Source organism: Xenopus tropicalis, chromosome 4 (genome assembly GCF_000004195.4).
Source record: "Xenopus tropicalis strain Nigerian chromosome 4, UCB_Xtro_10.0, whole genome shotgun sequence".
NCBI lineage: Eukaryota > Metazoa > Chordata > Amphibia > Anura > Pipidae > Xenopus > Xenopus tropicalis.
The window spans coordinates 34,263,692-34,280,386 of record NC_030680.2 but is presented as its reverse complement, the minus strand read 5'-3'; the positions used below and the strand labels follow the sequence as shown (position 1 = coordinate 34,280,386).

Below are 16,695 nucleotides of genomic sequence, written 5' to 3'. Positions count from 1 at the left end.
CAGCAGGTCTGATGACCAAATCTTTTTCATCAACTAGTGTTTTGATGGCTTATCTCTCTTCCACTGTAAGAGTATGCTTAACTGCAGCCACCATTTCTTTGGAAAGTATCTTACTAAATGTACGAACAGAGGCTGGTGTGTTTAGGGGATCAAAATTACTTTGGGGTTAAAACCTGGGTACACTACTGGTATTGGAATCTCTAAAGTGCTCTTTGAGCTTTAGTTTACGTTGGAATATCTGAATATCCACAAGTATATTGAGAGGATCAGGGGCCCAGTGTGGAGGACCCTGTGTAAAGGAAAGTCCCTTAGCCAACAAAGACTGCTCACCAGGGGAGAGGACATGTTTACTAAGATTAAAATTAAATTTATATATGTATATAGTTAAACAATATGTGCTAGAAGAGCAGTAAGTCTTTCAGGTTCACCCAAGGGAGTGGCTATAGGAGAGTTAGATGAGAAATTCCAGCCACAGATAAGCACTGGTTCATGTGAGCTGGTTCCTTAGACACAGAGGCTGCTAGATTATTTGGGATGGCATTTATGCCAACTACATGATATCGACTTTCACATTAAGTAAATACTAGCCCAAGGCTAAAGGCAGTCTTTTTTTCAAGATCAAGAAATATATTTGGGATATCACTAACTACAAGATCCAGTGGCACCTCGATTCTAAAGTGGCATTGTCATCAGGTGAGTGAAATCATTTTAATACAATCCTTTTGGGTTATAATAGGAAAAGCATGGCAATAATGAAAATGACAGGAACAGTTAATGAGTAAGGGGCAATACAAGAGAAGCTTGGGATCAAATAAGAATTCTAACTTGCTACAGTAAATAAAACAGTTTGTATTTACTTATAACACAGGCCCCCTTAAAGGGCAGCAGGAGGGTGAATTTACATTGGAGGAAGTTACAAATAGGTGGCTTTGCATGGGAGAGCTTCTAACTATATACTTTTATAGAGCAGTTGGTCTCTTTTTTTGGAATTTAAATAAGCCTTCATTATTTATGCCTATGACCCCAAACTGGCATTTTTGCTCCCCAAAGTGTTGCTTTATTTGCAAACTAACAGCCTATCTAGGCATTCATTTCCCTGTTTCTGTGACACCAGAGGTACCAGCACTTGGAACAAACATCTCCCATCTGCCTAGTCGGGCATTCTGTGCACCTTGTAGCAAGCCTTGGGTATTCATATTGCAAGGAAAAATGTGGTACTTCATTCATATTACTATATGACAATCAACAGTATTTATATCTAGAATGAGTGCATCTGTGTTTTTTAATACATAAATTCTTATTATATCTCTGGGCCGCTCCTGTACTCCCAAACCTGGAAGTGCAGCACAACGTAGAAAAAACTAAAAATAATTCATCCGGCTGATACTTAGAAACTATGAATTTTTACAAGCACATATAAATATACTCATTTATTAAAAAATCAGAAATGCTTTCCAGTTCATTAATAAATATATATATCACAGTCTCTTATGGCACTTCTTTCAATTAGTTCAAGCAAAGAGAAGGTTCCAGGAATAAAAAAATCTTATATTAGATTCAGTACAGTCCCAAGTTCATATTCTGCATTACTATTAATTTAGAGCAGAGCTGTATGGGTATAGTATGGAGCGCCCCCCTCCACCCTCCCTATGTTAAGCAATACACGAGACCCCCAGGTTAAACCGCTCTTAGCAGACTAAGGTTGAACTGAGACATCCATGCTGCTAAAGAGACACAAGGCATCTATACTGCTGGAGAGACACGAGACATTCATACTGCTGGAGAGACACAAGACATTCATACTGCTAGAGAGACATGAGACATCCATACTGCTAGAGAGACATGAGACATAAGTACTAATATTGTTATATATTTGGCTTTGTACCTATAAACCATTGTACCTACAACCGATTTCTTCATCAAAAGGCAAAAAAAGAACATTCTCATTTATTATTTCAATATATACAAGCACAATAATTGTCTTATCTTAGGTCTTATCTTACTTGTTAGGTTGTCCCCCCACGGGGACAATAGTCTCTCTGAAATGCCTTCCCAATGGCAGCTATGTAAACTGGCGGTGTGAAGACATACCCATCGCTAAATCACCCATAGTTCCTCGCAAAGGAAATTTTTTGCAACTTAGCGATGCCTATGCCTTGTCACGGGTGGTTCACATTATCGCCAGTGGGAAGGCATTTCTGGAGATTATTGGGCAGAGATTTTTCGTGGGCAACCAATCTCTCTGTGGGGCATTAGCCTTAAAATGGGAAGCCTTTCTGGGAGGTGCTTCATTCTGAAACTGAATGCAAGATGGTGTAACCCTTTCTTGGCACACTCACTTATTTCTGGGCTGTATATAGGCTTAGAACAGAAGATTTGGGTTCCCTTTGCAGATAAAAGGTACTGGGACTAGGATTTTAGCGCAGTGCCTCCACCTAGTGGACATTGAGGAACACACCTCAAGGGGATTTCCACTAGGAATAATCACACACAGTTGCAGAAATATCAAACTTTATATAACTGTTGAAATAGAAGGTAAAACACCTTTAGGGAAAACTGAATTTCCTGCCCTGAGGAACTTGTGCAGTCTATCCACTCCTGGCACAGTCTCTGTAGGTGCCCAGTCCCAACCTGGATCCGGATAGACCACAACCCTAAAATCAGTTCAGTCTCTTTCCAAAGAGTTCTTAAGTCCCCCCAGATAGCGCTACCTGCCCCAGGTGGCTGCTCCCATGTAGCAGGCAAACGAGCAATACCTGTCCTCACCAGGGGACACACACAGAGATTCCACAGAGGACTTTGTAATCCTTGGCAGCCCTGCAGACTCTTCTCTTTACAGTCTCAACTCACAACACGTGGTACTGGCTGCTCACTCTGTATCTCTCTTCCAACAACTGTCAAAACAACAGGGGCTCCCTTTATCAACTGCTGAGCGCGCCCCTGGATTTTTGGCTCCAAACTTAAGCACACCTCCTCCCAGAAGTGCACTGGGACATCCAGCCAATCGGGTCCCTCCCCAGTCTGTAGCTACGCTGGATGATGTCACAGACTGAGAAACAGGGGACACAGTTCTCTGATCCCCTACATTGGTATTGGTAGCTTTGTCATTCTAGTTAAGGTTTAACTTATTGCTTTTGCAATGAGGCAAATATTTTCAACTCACTGCAACAGTTACATGCCAAATGATTCACGCCGCAGAGAGAAACACAAGTAATGTAACCCGAATAAACGGACTGCAAAACTTTCTCCTATTGGCAATGTATTTCTGTATAATAACAAAGGCAACGCTTCTTACATGGAAAGTTGATTTCAAAGGTCACCCTTTTGTGTGTGCATATAAGTGCATGAAATTGTCCCTTATGCACAACAGCAACGGGCACGGGCTGAAGTGGTTTTATTTTTCATAGCAAAGCATTCTTTCTTGCTTTTTCCGGTCTAAAAAAGGGTTCTAAAAAAACAATTAAATATTACATAAACCCAATAGCATTGGTTGTTAGGGATTAACTATACCTTAGTTGGGATCAAGTACAAGACACTGTTTTATTATTACAGAGAGAAAGGAAATCATTTAAAAAAACTGAATTATTTGATTATAATGGAGTCTGTGGGGGGTGGCCTTCCTGTAATTTGAGCTTTCTGGATAATGGGTTTCCAGATAACTGATCCCAAACCTGTAGTTCCAAAAGGTAGCTAGGAAAGAAAGTGATGATTCCATATCTCACCATTTGGCTTCAGGCAGAGTTCCCTTTGCTTATAAGTCCAGTGTAGTTTCTAGCCCAGACAAGACAAATAGAAAACCTCTAAGGATATTCATATTCAGATTTTATTTAAAGGACAAGTAAAGTGTTACAGGACAGTGCAGGGTATCACTGGGACTTTAGCAGTTATTTTAAATTGGGGGGGGGGGGTCTAACAAATTTGCACCCACAGTGAATAACATTTCACTCTTTTAAAGGGGTTGTTCACCACTTAGTTAACTGATGTAGAGAGTAAAATACGGAGAATTTGCAATTGGTCTTCGTTTTCTAATATTTGTACATTGTTAGTTATTTAAAGTGATACTCACAGCCAATGAAAAAATTTTTTTACACCTGCTGTTGTGTTTTAATTTGTATCAGCGTTAAATTCCTTATACACTAAATCTGCAAGTTTTTTCACTTCATAATTATGGTAGCGCGAATTACAGACCCACGGAGCAGCCATGTTTGTTCCCCTCTTCCGGGTTTTAATTGAAATGTCTCCCAAGTGAATAAATATGCCCAATCACAAACCCGCAACGCCCCTTCTGCTTTCAGCCGGTGTGTGACAAGCTCAGCTCCGTTGTCTGTGTGTAATGGGGAGGGGGGAGAGTCTGTAGCCTCACAGAGCAATAGTTATTTGGCTGCTGGGGTCAGTGACCCCCATTTGAAAGCTGCAAAGAGTTAGAAAAACAAGGCAAATAAATGAAAAACTATAGAAAATAACTAATGAAGACCAATGGAAAAGTTGATAGGAATTGGACATTCTATAACATACTAAAAGTTAACTTAAAGATGAACCACCATTTCAAATTAAGTTGCCTGGTAATTATTGGCATTGGTCGATCAGCTGTCTCTTCAGGTCACAATTGAGTGTTGATGGTAACTAGCTAACTAGTTGGTGGTGGATAGTTACTAGCTGCTCTCACGCCACACGTTTTCATTAGTGGGGTGGATATGTTCATGAGTACCATGTTTGCTGGTGGTTGTTACTTTTTTCCTTCTTGTAGGGTGACTATCTCTCCTTGGCTTGCCAACAATACATTCAGGACTAATTTGTGGAGGTCAGTTAACTTGAGCCTTTTGCGGATGCAATATGTATCGCTATAGGAAACACCTGGAGGAGCAAACACCTGAATTCATGATCTCATGGTTTGCATATAGACTGTACAGTGTATCACATTATAGTATAATTGTCTGACAAACACTAACTAATCTCCCTCCTGTTGTATAGTGTAGATATATATAAATGTAGTATATTATTACAAATATACTGGAGATTCCAATATTTACCACAGCCAGATAAATGGCGACAACCACGTTTCTTTTCCAGAGATGAAGCAATTTTATTCAGATTCTCCAGCCCAGAGACAGCAAATAATACAGAGGTCTTTCAAACGTGCCCACAGGATCTATTCTATAGGGCAGTGATCCCCAACCAGTGGCTCATGAGCAACATGTTGCTCCCCAACCCTTTGGATGTTGCTCCCAGTGGCCTCAAAGCAGGTGCTTAATTTTGAATTCCTGGCTTGGAAACAAGTTTTGGTTGCAAAAAACCCAATGTAGAGCCAAACAGAGTCTTCTGTAGGCTGCCAGTCCACATAGGGGCTACCAAATAGCAAATTATGGTTTTTATTGGCACCTCCAGGAACCTTTTCCATGCTTGTGTTGCTCCCCGACTCTTTTTCCATTTGAATGTGGCTCAGGGGTATTAAAAGGTTGGGAATTCCTGCTATAGGGAATAGCCTTCAGAAGACTTCTCCCTGACTTTCCATATAAACTTTGCATGTGTGTATCTGTATGAGTGTGTATGTAGGTGGATAGGTGGCCATACACGCAAGGTCACCAAGTGAGCGGATCTTCTCCTGTTATCCTACCTACGGGGTGGGCGATATCGGGTGAATTTAGGCTAATTCGAATTATAACGACTGTAATAGACGCAGTCGGTTCGGGGACCGCATCAACGAGCCGATGCGGTCCCCGATCCGACTGAATTTTTTAACCTGCCCGATTGATATCTGCGCAATTTCAGGCCCGATATCATAGTAACATAGTAAGTTGGGTTGAAAAAAGACATACGTCCATCACGTTCAACCATAATGCCTATATATAACCTGCCTAACTTCAAGTTGATCCAGAGGAAGGCAAAAAACCCCATCTGAAGCCTCTCTAATTTGCTGCAGAGGGGAAAAAATTCCTTCCTGACTCCAAGATGGCAATCGGACCAGTCCCTGGATCAACTTGTACTAAGAGCTATCTCCCATAACCCTGTATTCCCTCACTTGCTAAGAAGCCATCCAGCCCCTTCTTAAAGTTATATAATGTATCAGCCAGTACGACTGATTCGGGGAGGGAATTCCACAACTTCACAGCTCTCACAGTAAAAAATCCTTTCCGAATATTTAAATGGAACCTCCCTTCTTCTAAACGGAGTGGGTGCCCTCGTGTCCGTTGGAAGGACCTACTGGTAAATAAAACATTAGAGAGGTTATTATATGATCCCTTTATATATTTATACATAGTTATCATGTCACCTCTTAAGCGTCTCTTCTCCAGTGTAAACAGACCCAACTTGGCCAGTCTTTCTTCATAACTGAGACTTTCCATACCCTTTACCAGCTTAGTTGCCCTTCTCTGGACCCTCTCTAACTCAATAATGTCCCGTTTGAGCACTGGAGACCAAAACTGAACAGCATATTCTAGATGGGGCCTTACCAGCGCTCTGTAAAGGAGAAGAATAACACCCTCCTCCCGTGAATCTATACCTCTTTTAATACAGCTCAAAACCTTGTTTGCCCTTGCAGCTGCTGCCTGGCATTGCTTGCTACAGCCAAGTTTATTATCTACAAGGACTCCAAGGTGCTTCTCCATTATGGATTTGCCTAGTGCAGTCCCATTAAGGGTATAAGTGGCTTGCATATTTTTACATCCCAGGTGCATGACCTTACATTTATCCACATTAAATCTCATCTGCCACTTAGCTGCCCAGATTGCCAGTTGGTCAAGATCCTGCTGCAGGGATGTCACATCCTGGATAGAATTGACTGGTCTGCAGAGTTTTGTGTCATCTGCAAACACTGATACATTACTCATAATACCCTCCCCTAAGTCATTTATGAACAAGTTAAACAAAAGTGGACCCAGTACAGAACCCTGAGGGACCCCACTGAGGACCTTATTCCAAGTAGAGAATGTACCATTAACAACCACCCTCTGTACCCGATCCTGTAGCCAGTTTTCAATCCATGCGCAAACAACTTCACTAAGACCAATAGACCTTAGCTTAGAAAGCAGTCGTTTGTGGGGAACGGTATCAGTGCTTTGGCAAAATCTAAATAGATTATATCTACTGCATCCCCACTGTCCAGCTTCTTACTTACCTCATCATAAAAAGCAATTAAATTGGTCTGACATGACCTGTCCTTCATAAAGCCATGCTGATTACTGCACATAATGGCATTCTCCACTACATAATTTTGTATGTGATCCCTTAACAAGCCTTCAAATAACTTGCCCACCACGGATGTCAAACTTACAGGCCTATAATTGCCAGGCTGAGATCTTACTCCCTTTTTAAATATGGGAATGACATTCGCCTTCTTCCAATCCCTAGGTACCATACCTGATGAAAGAGAGTCTGAGAATATCAGAAACAAGGGCCACTGTAATTCTGCCCCTAGCTCTCTCAGTACCCGAGGGTGTATTCCATCTGGCCCAGGTGCCTTGTTTACATTTATCGTGTGTAACCCTTTAAGCACTATATCCTGTGCCAACCACTGTGTAGTTGTAGCTGAGGCAACAGTGCAGCTATTGGGTGGGACTTGGCCCTCTGGCTCCTCTACTGTATACAGAAAAGAACTGGTTAAGCACATCTGCCTTTTCTGTATCCGCTGTAATCATATTGTTACTATAACTCAATGGGGCCACACCCTCAACCTGCATCTTTTTACTATTAATATACTTAAAAAACTTTTTGGGGTTAGTCTTGGCCTCGGCCGCGATGCGCTCCTCATTTTCTATCTTTGCCTTCCGGATTGCTGTTTTATAACACTTGTTATAGTGTTTATAATCATTAAACGCAGCTACTGTCCCCTCTGACTTATATTTCTTAAAAGCTTTCCTTTTTCTCCCTATTAACTTCAACAGTAATGATTTAATATCATTTTAAATGACAACCATTTCTGCTCTGTGTTTTTATCAGAAAACATAATGCCCCAATCTATGCCCTGAAGCGCTGCCCTTAAGGAGCTAAAATTTGCCTTCCTAAAATTCATTGTCTTTGTTGCCCCCGTGTAAATTTGTTTCCAGCACCAAACATCAAATGAAATAACATTATGGTCACTATTGCCCAGGGGTTCAACCACTTGCACATTTGCTATACGTTCTGGGTCATTAGAGATCACTAGATCTAGTATAGCATGGTTCCTGGTTGGCTCCTCAACAACTTGTGACATAAAGTTGTCATGCAGCAAGTTTATAAACTTGTTTCCATTTACTGTCCTGGCAGTACTATTGCCCCAGTCAATATCAGGGTAATTAAAATCCCCCATTATTATCACTTGCCCCAAACTAGCAGCCTTTCCTATTTGCAACAGGAGCTGGGCCTCCTCCTCCTCACTTACATTAGGGGGTCTATAGCATACCCCTACAATTAGTTTGGTAGATTCTTAACTATCTGTGAGAAGCTCAACCCATAAGGATTCAGCTCCCTCTGTTACCCCATCACTTCCTCCTTAATATTTGCTTTTAGTTCCTGCTTAATGAACAGACACACTCCTCCTCCTTTTCTATTGCCCCTGTCCCTCCGAAACAATGTATACCCCCAATATTAACAGCCCAGTCATGAGACTCATTCAACCAAGTTTCAGCAATGCCAATCACATCATATTTCCGCTCCAACGCCAGTACCTCCAGCTCTCCCATTTTACCAGTCAGACTCCTTGCATTGGTAAATATACATTTAATACTGGTACCAGCATGAGAATGACGTGTAAACAACTTAAGGGCCTCCCTGCCATTATCAGTATCCCGAAGCAAGTCTCCTCCCCCATTTTCCCTTACTATGCCCACTACCTCATCAATCCTGTCTACCACAGAATTTCCCGCTGCACCCTCCCCCCCCACTCCTAGTTTAAAATCTCCTCCAGCCCTCTAGCCATCTTCTCCCCCAAAGCAGCTGCCCCATCATCATTGAGGTGCAGCCCATCCCTGGCAAAGAGCTTGTAGCCGATTGAGAAATCAGCCCAGTTCTGGAGAAACCCAAAGCCCTCCTCCCTGCACCAATCTCTCAGCCACGCATTAATCTCCCTAAGCTCCCGCTGCCTTCTTAACGTTGCTCGTGGCACAGGTAATATCTCTGAGAAAATTACCTTGGAAGTCCTCGCCCTCAACTTCTCGCCTAGTTTTTTTAAAATCGTTTTTGAGGACTTCCCCCCCTCCTCTAACTTTGTCATTGGTACCTATGTGTACCAAGACCGCCGGGTCTTCCCCAGCCCCTCCCAACAATTTGTCCACTCGTTCCACCACATGCCGAACCCTAGCACCAGGCAAGCAACACACAGTTTGGCATGTAGGGTCTTTGCGATAAATTACCCTATCCACCTTTCTAATAATTGAATCCCCTACAGCTATAGCCGGCTTTCCTTTCCTAGCACTATTCCCCCCACCTGTATTAGAGGTGCCGCCTCCCAGGGTGCTCTGAGAGTCAGCCCGCTCCATACATGCCAGCTCAGAGCTGCCTTCCCCAGCATCTTCAACTTAAGCGGCAAATCTATTGGTTTGTACAAGCAGTGAACCAGCCCCCCTACCCTTGTGTCCCCTACTTCCCCTCTTTACTGTCACAAATTTGTCTCCCTCATTAACCTCCACTGTCCCTTCTCCACCCCCCACTACACCGGCCCCTGCCAGTGGTTGCTCAGTGAGCCTCCTGTTCTCCCCCATGTTTGCAGCTGCCCTCAGTGCTGCCAGTTCCCCCCTTAGATTCTGCACCTCAGATTCCAGTTGAGCAGGCCAGCGGGCCGATAAGCTGCTGAATCGGTCCAAGGGACTAATAACGGCAGCTACAATCGGCCCGTGCATGGCCACCTTAAGAGCTTCACAAGTTATACTGTTAGAATCATACTGACCAAAGTAAGGATTTGTTCTGATTGGCTGACAAGATAATCAGGTATCATAATCTTGTTGTGTTAGTCAGTCAGGTAATTTCCATAAGGATGCTGTTTCACCATAAACAGCTGAATAACCAGTTTACTTTAAAATGCTAAAGACCCTCCAGATGGCTTCCACCGATTACCATATCAGTTAAGCTGGCCATACACGCACTGATAATATTGTAAGAAACCTTGTTTCGTACGATATTCAGTGCATGTATGGCGTCTCAAAGAGGCAACTGATATCGCAAAAGGCTGTGGATATCAGTCAACTCATCGAAAGATCGGAATTGCTACATGTATGGCCACCTTTAGGGATTATAAATACCAAGGTAACCACCACAAAGGCACTTCAAAGCATTCCCAACTTAAGCAACTTCACAGTTTTTCAGCATCCAAAATGTGCTGAAAATTTAATCCTCGGCTTATACTCGAGTCCCTTCAACTAACACCCTCTGCTACCTGATTCCCTGTGTGCTCTTCTGTGCTCTGCTCCTTCCTGGTTCCTTGCCCCGCCCCCCGGCGTGACATCACGCGCTCCCTGCTTCAGCTCCGGTGTCTGTGTCTAATGGTGAGGGGGAGGGAGAGCCTTTACAAGCAGGCAGGAATGGAACTGTTTGAAGCAGGCAGGCAATGGAACATCAAGCCTGCATGCTATTGAGGTGAGGAGGGAGGGAGAAGGAGGGAGCTCCTTGAAGTAAACCTCAAGCTGTATCCTCTCAGTTTATGAAGTGCTCCTTTTGATAGCTGGAGGTGCAAGGCAGGCATTAATGAGTGATTACTTCTCCAGGTGACCCTGCTAGAGAAGGCAGTAGGGGGGAGCCTGGCATCTCACATACTGATTCCCTGCACGTATTTGTTTAGTAAGACTGATAGATCCTAATTTTATTGGAATTTATTTTATATTATTGAAACTTACAAGCTGCTGCATTTCCCACCCTAGGCTTATACTCGAGTTAATAGTTTTTTCCAGTTTTCTTAGGTAAAATTAGGTACCTCTGCTTATATTCGGATCGGCTTATACTCTAGTATATACGGTATATAGATATCTTGTGCACTATGTACAGTCATACAATTAAATAATATTAATATCATACACTTGCAGGTATGTACGCTGTAAAATATGAATTATTATAAAAAATGATAATCCATAATGATAGATTGATGAAGGGAGGGTACTCTCTGGGAACCCTCAAAATCCACAAATAAACATGAGTATTAATACAGGAAGAGTCTTTTAATCCTTTAGGTATAAATGGAATATAAGAAACAAAGTACAATTCTTAATTGGCACATAAATTGAGTTATTCTAAGGTGCCTGGCCTATTATCTTACATGACCCGATGTTGGAGGGTACTGAGGTCTTGATGTTCCTTCTGGGAGTGTCTTCTCTCCCACCCTCTCCTCTCTCTAATACAAGTAAGGCTTGCTTTATACAGGTTTAACATAGATCATATTCCACTTAAACCCACCCATTTGCCAGTAATAGATATTATATTGTCAGGGATCGCCTACTATGGACATGGCTATGTCTCAGCACAACCTTGTATGTAAGAGGTGTTACTGCACCATAGACTCACTACTTGTCATGTAGTAAAGTCTAACAATAGCCTATAAGGATGCTGATTCCCCTTGTCTATTTCTGTTACAGAAGGCAAATTCCTAGGCAAATGTACTGAGCTCGGAAGACCCAATCCTGTGATTTATATAAAAAACATAAACAATATCTCTAACACAGAATTTTACATATAAAACCTAATACTAACTGGACATACATATAAATATTCATATATAAATGTATGAAAGGATGATTTCCACCTCTACCTTGCAAGGATACCAAAATCATCAGCCTTCCCCAAATGCCACCTGTCACTCCTCATTCATTCAGGGTTATATTTAACTTGTCCTTAGCTGTTAGTAGCTAGGGGTTATATGGTTAAGCATGGTTAATGGTTATATAAAGTTAATTAGCACTTTATAAATTCTAACATACGCATAGTCATCACAAATTTTACTACACCTCCAAGCTCAATAGGACAGGGATTTCCAAAGTGTGTCCCTGCAGATGCTAGAAGGCCCAGGAACAACCCTATTTTACTAATCTCTAGACACACCTGTAGGCACATACTCTAAGGGGCACATTTACTAACCCACGAACGGGCCGAATGCGTCCGATTGCGTTTTTTTCGTAATGATCGGTAATTTTGTGATTTTTTTTCCTATTTTTTGCGATTTTTTCGGCGTCTTTACGATTTTTGCGTAAAAACGCGAGTTTTTCGTAGCCATTACGAAAGTTGCGCGAAGTCGCGATTTTTTCGTAGCGTTAAAATTTGCACGAAACGTCGTGCCTTTTAAGTTTTAACGCTACGAAAAAGGCGCGACTTTGCGCGCAAGTGTTAACGCTACGAAAAAATCGCGACTTTGCGCAACTTTCGTAATGGCTACAAAAAACTCGCGTTTTTACGCAAAAATCATAAAGACACCAAAAAAATCGCAAAAAATACGAAAAAGTCGCAAAATGTTCGTTTCCAATCGGAATTTTTCCAATTCGGATTCGAAATCGTGTCTTAGTAAATCAGCCCCTAAGGCTGATGTCCCATGGAGTGTGTATTGTGGGCAACTAACACACTCCATGGGAGCTTAAAGGTAGCCATCAGAGGTGTAACTATAGAGGAAGCAGAACCAGCTGTTTTGGGGTTGGCCATAAGGGCCAGGGGGGCTGAACCACAGGGACCGGAAATCATAAAAAGACACTATAGGTAGATTAAAGCTGCCACCTTTCCCCCTGCTGAAAGATGGGCAGGAGAGCATGGGTGATGTCATAAGGTTGGACAGTGACTCCATGGGGTCAGACCTATGACATCAAATTATTAAAACAGGGCAGGCAGTTTTGGCCTGGAAAAACCTTCCAAAAGCCTGGGTTTCTGTGTGAAAAGGCAGATAAATACCATTCAATTGTTACAGTTAAATTAATTTTTCAGGTTTATGAATAAAAACTTTGTGTGCTAATCTGTTATTATCTCTGTCCCCTTTTAGTGCCAGCAACTTGAAGATTGGCAAAGTGATTGCTCAACAGAAGATAATACTGTGCAATCCCAACTGCTTTCCTTGCATTAAATAATGAAGCTCACTATGCTGTAGGCAGTGAAATTTTTTTTTCTTCCATGGAGCTGAAAATACAGACATTGTCCTTTAGACATTGTGTATTTTTCTTTACCTTTCAGGTAGTAGTAGCATTGTTCTTCTTCTCTGCTACATTCCAAGGCAAAGTTAAACCTGATGATATTTTTGTGACTGATGTTCCTTCTAAGCCAGAGGAGCCAGTGAAAATTATTCTGCTGTGGACTTGGCCCTTTGGTACTGCATTTCCCCTGAATCAGTGCCCGAGTCAGTTCGATGGAACTGGTTGTTTCTTTACAGCCAATCGCAGCTTGTATTCAGAAGCAGCAGCTGTTGTTCTACACAGCAGAGATGTATGTTCATCTAAGAACCAGTTACCGCAGATGCAAAGACCCCCAAATCAATATTGGATTTGGTTTACCTTGGAGTCCCCAAGCCACAATTACAACACAAGCTTTGTGGAGAAACTCATAAATCTGACCATGACTTACCGTGCTGACTCTGACATCTTTACCCCTTATGGCTGGTTAGAAAGGCATGATGGGACAGAAAATGTTTCCATCCCCGAGAAGACAAAACTAGTAGCCTGGGTAGTCAGTAACTGGAACCCAAATTCTAGAAGAGTAAAATATTATGGGGAGTTAAAGAATCACCTAGCTGTTGATGTCTTTGGCAACCAGCGTTTACAGCTTCCTAGAGATAAACATATTGAAACTCTTTCCAAATACAAATTTTATCTAGCTTTTGAAAATTCAATTCATGAAGACTACATTACTGAGAAGCTCTGGCGTAATGCACTTGCATCGTGGGCTGTGCCTGTTGTGTTGGGGCCCACCCGTGCTAACTATGAGCGGTTTTTACCCCCTGACGCATTCATACATGTAGATGACTTTCCAACTGCCAAGGGACTTGCTGATTATCTACACGCACTTGACAAAGATGATAATAGATACAAACAATATTTTTACTGGAGGAGAAGTCTAAAACTAGGGGCGCCTGCCAGATTGAACAGCCATTACTGCAAAGTATGCAAAGCTATAAAAGAAGCGCCGTCTTATAGGACTGTTCCAAGCATTACGAACTGGTTCAAATAAAATGATATATATGAATCAATTGGGTGACCATTGGTCGAAGGAAAGATCGTTCGTGCCCTCCATTGAAGTTCAGGGCTGAATCGTCAGATATAGAGGTAAAAACAATAGGAATTCTACCTCAACCTGATGATTCAGCCCTAAAGACAGATTTTTTCACGCTTCAATGGTGCTCGACCAAAATATTATTTTCTGCCCGATCGACAAGACAACCGATACCCGAACTTTTGCAATATCAGTCGCCTCCTTGAACCGCCATACATGTGCTGAATAACATACAAAAGGAGGTTTTGTACAATAATATTGGCGCGTGTATGGCAAGCTTTAGTCAGCATTGTGTTGCTAAGGGGCAGGAGGGATGTAAGAATCCATCACCACACCCCAGTCGCAGCCTAGCATGCATGTTATTCACACCTGGGAGAAGGCTCCATATTTTGCAAAATCCAGCATGTAGAGCAGAATATTGTGCCTGTGTGCCCCTTAGCTCTCTAGAACTTGTGCCCCTTAGCTCTCTAGAACTTGTGCCCCTTAGCTCTCTAGAACTTGTGCCCCTTAGCTCTCTAGAACTTGTGCCCCTTAGCTCTCTAGAACTTGTGCCCCTTAGCCCTCTAGAACTTGTGCCCCTTAGCTCTCTAGAACTTGTGCCCCTTAGCTCTCTAGAACTTGTGCCCCTTAGCTCTCTAGAACATGTGCCCCAGGGTAATGTAAATTACCCTTTTTGGCTGTTTACAGGTGCTTGATAACAAGTAGATCCACTTATTAAGCCCTATATCACTTCTGAAATATGTAGCCTAGCACAGAGGCTTAAGATACATTTTTTTCTTTATTACAATCCATTGAAAACTACTTATACCCCATATGTTAAGCCAAACGCATTTCATGCTTACCCGGCACTTAATCATAGGTTTCAAGAGAAAAAATTAATTGTGTGTATATATATATATATATATATATATATATTACTATTACTGTAGTAGCTGTACTATTACAGTTAATAAAACTCTGTATCTTAAAACTTTTGTTTGTAACTGATGATCAAAACTCCTATGAGACCTCCAGATGTTCACAGATTACACAGCACCGGCTACCACATTTGTAGCAGCCTTTCATATCAAAGAAATGTTTATGTTCAACAATCTTTCCTGTTAATAAACTTGGCGATAACATATCCCTTAGTGCAGGGATCCCCAACCTCAGGGCCGGAACTAGGGGTAGGCAGAAGAGGCAGCTGCCTAGGGTGCAATGATTAAGGGGCGCCAGGCAGGAGCCTCTCCTGCCTACCCCTAGTGCTTCTTTGTCATTGCCTCCGCCGCTTGTCATTAGCGGCGGAGGCAATGACCGATCTAATCGCCCCGCCCCCCCCTGCACCGCGGAGTTGGCCGACCGGTTTGCCTAGGGCGCCCGATCGGCTTGGCCCACCCCTACCCAACTTTTTTTTACCGGTGAGCCACATTTCAATGTAAAGTTGGAGAGCAACACAAGCATGAAAAATGTTCCTGGGGTTACAAATAGGGGCTCTGATTCGCTATTGGGTAGTCAACATGCATACACGAGGCTCTGTTTGGCAGTGCTCCTGGTTTCTATGCAACCAAAACTTGTCCAAAAGCCAGGAATTTCAAAAATAAGCATCTGCCTGGGAGCAGCATCCAAGGGGTTGGTGAGCAACATGTTGCCCCTGAGCCATTGGTTGGGGATCACTCTCTTAGCAATGTTCCCAATTCCATGTCTCAAGGTCTCAAAGTAGTCCCGATCAGCATATAACATTGGTATAAACCTTTTAACCACTTATACTATCCTCTTATATTGTGTACTGTATCTTGTAATAATAATTACATCTACCTAAGGCATACCTTCCAACTGTTGCAATTTTCATGGGATTTTTATCCTGATTTTAACAGCTCAGTCCACAGTCCTGGATTACTTTACACAGTCCTGGACTTACTGAAAAGTCCCTCATTTCTCTTTGAGCTCCTGAACTGAATGCTGAAAAAAGATACAATGTTTCTCAAACTTAATTAAATAAGTAGCTTTGGGCAGAGAGCCCAGAAAACTTTACAAGCTACAACTGCACTTAGGTACAAATGTAACTAATAAGCTTAACAGATCTCTTGGGGGAACTGAGACTCACAGCTTAAAGGGCAATTTCACCTTTTTTAGCAAAACTGTAATAACACATAAAACAAGACCCCTAAATGCCCAGAAATGTGTTCAAACTTCAAAAACCTGCCACATTTTGTAAAATGGGAGTTGCTATTTAGGGGTGTGGTTAAAACATTTATTTTTTTCCCTCTTTCCGCTTTTCAAATGTTGGGAGGTATGTCTATGGTGCATAAAGAGAGAGCTAGTGTTTCAGGCATTGGCTCACTCAACAAACATCACTGAGCAGGACTATATATTTAATGGTATTTTCTTTTTGGCCACTAGAGGACATTCTTGCACTGGTGCATGTTGTTAGTTTACTAGTGTTATAAATTTATAAATTTAAGGATCTCCCTATGGACTAACTTCAGTATTTTTGCCATATTACTTCTTGTCAGTAATGGTAGTACAGGTATGGGATCCCTTATCTGGAAACCCGTTATCCAGAAAGCTCTGAAT

At 42.1% G+C, this 16,695-nt stretch overlaps 1 protein-coding gene across 2 annotated transcripts; it reads left to right on the top strand.

The window, feature by feature from the left end:
• The first annotated feature begins 437 nt into the window (after positions 1–437).
• fut3 (fucosyltransferase 3 (Lewis blood group)) lies at positions 438–15,046 on the top strand. Of its 2 annotated transcripts, XM_031899978.1 has the most exons (2): positions 438–693; positions 12,923–15,046. In XM_031899978.1, exon 2 carries the CDS (start codon positions 13,051–13,053, stop codon positions 14,098–14,100), a length of 1,050 nt encoding a protein of 349 aa, XP_031755838.1. In that variant the 5' UTR covers positions 438–693; positions 12,923–13,050; the 3' UTR covers positions 14,101–15,046.
• The last annotated feature ends 1,649 nt before the right edge of the window (positions 15,047–16,695 follow it).

What these genes read in the sequence shown, in the direction of transcription:
- fut3 (XM_031899978.1), top strand. Translation starts at nt 13,051, where the DNA reads ATGGAGCTGAAAATACAGACATTGTCCTTTAGACATTGTGTATTTTTC.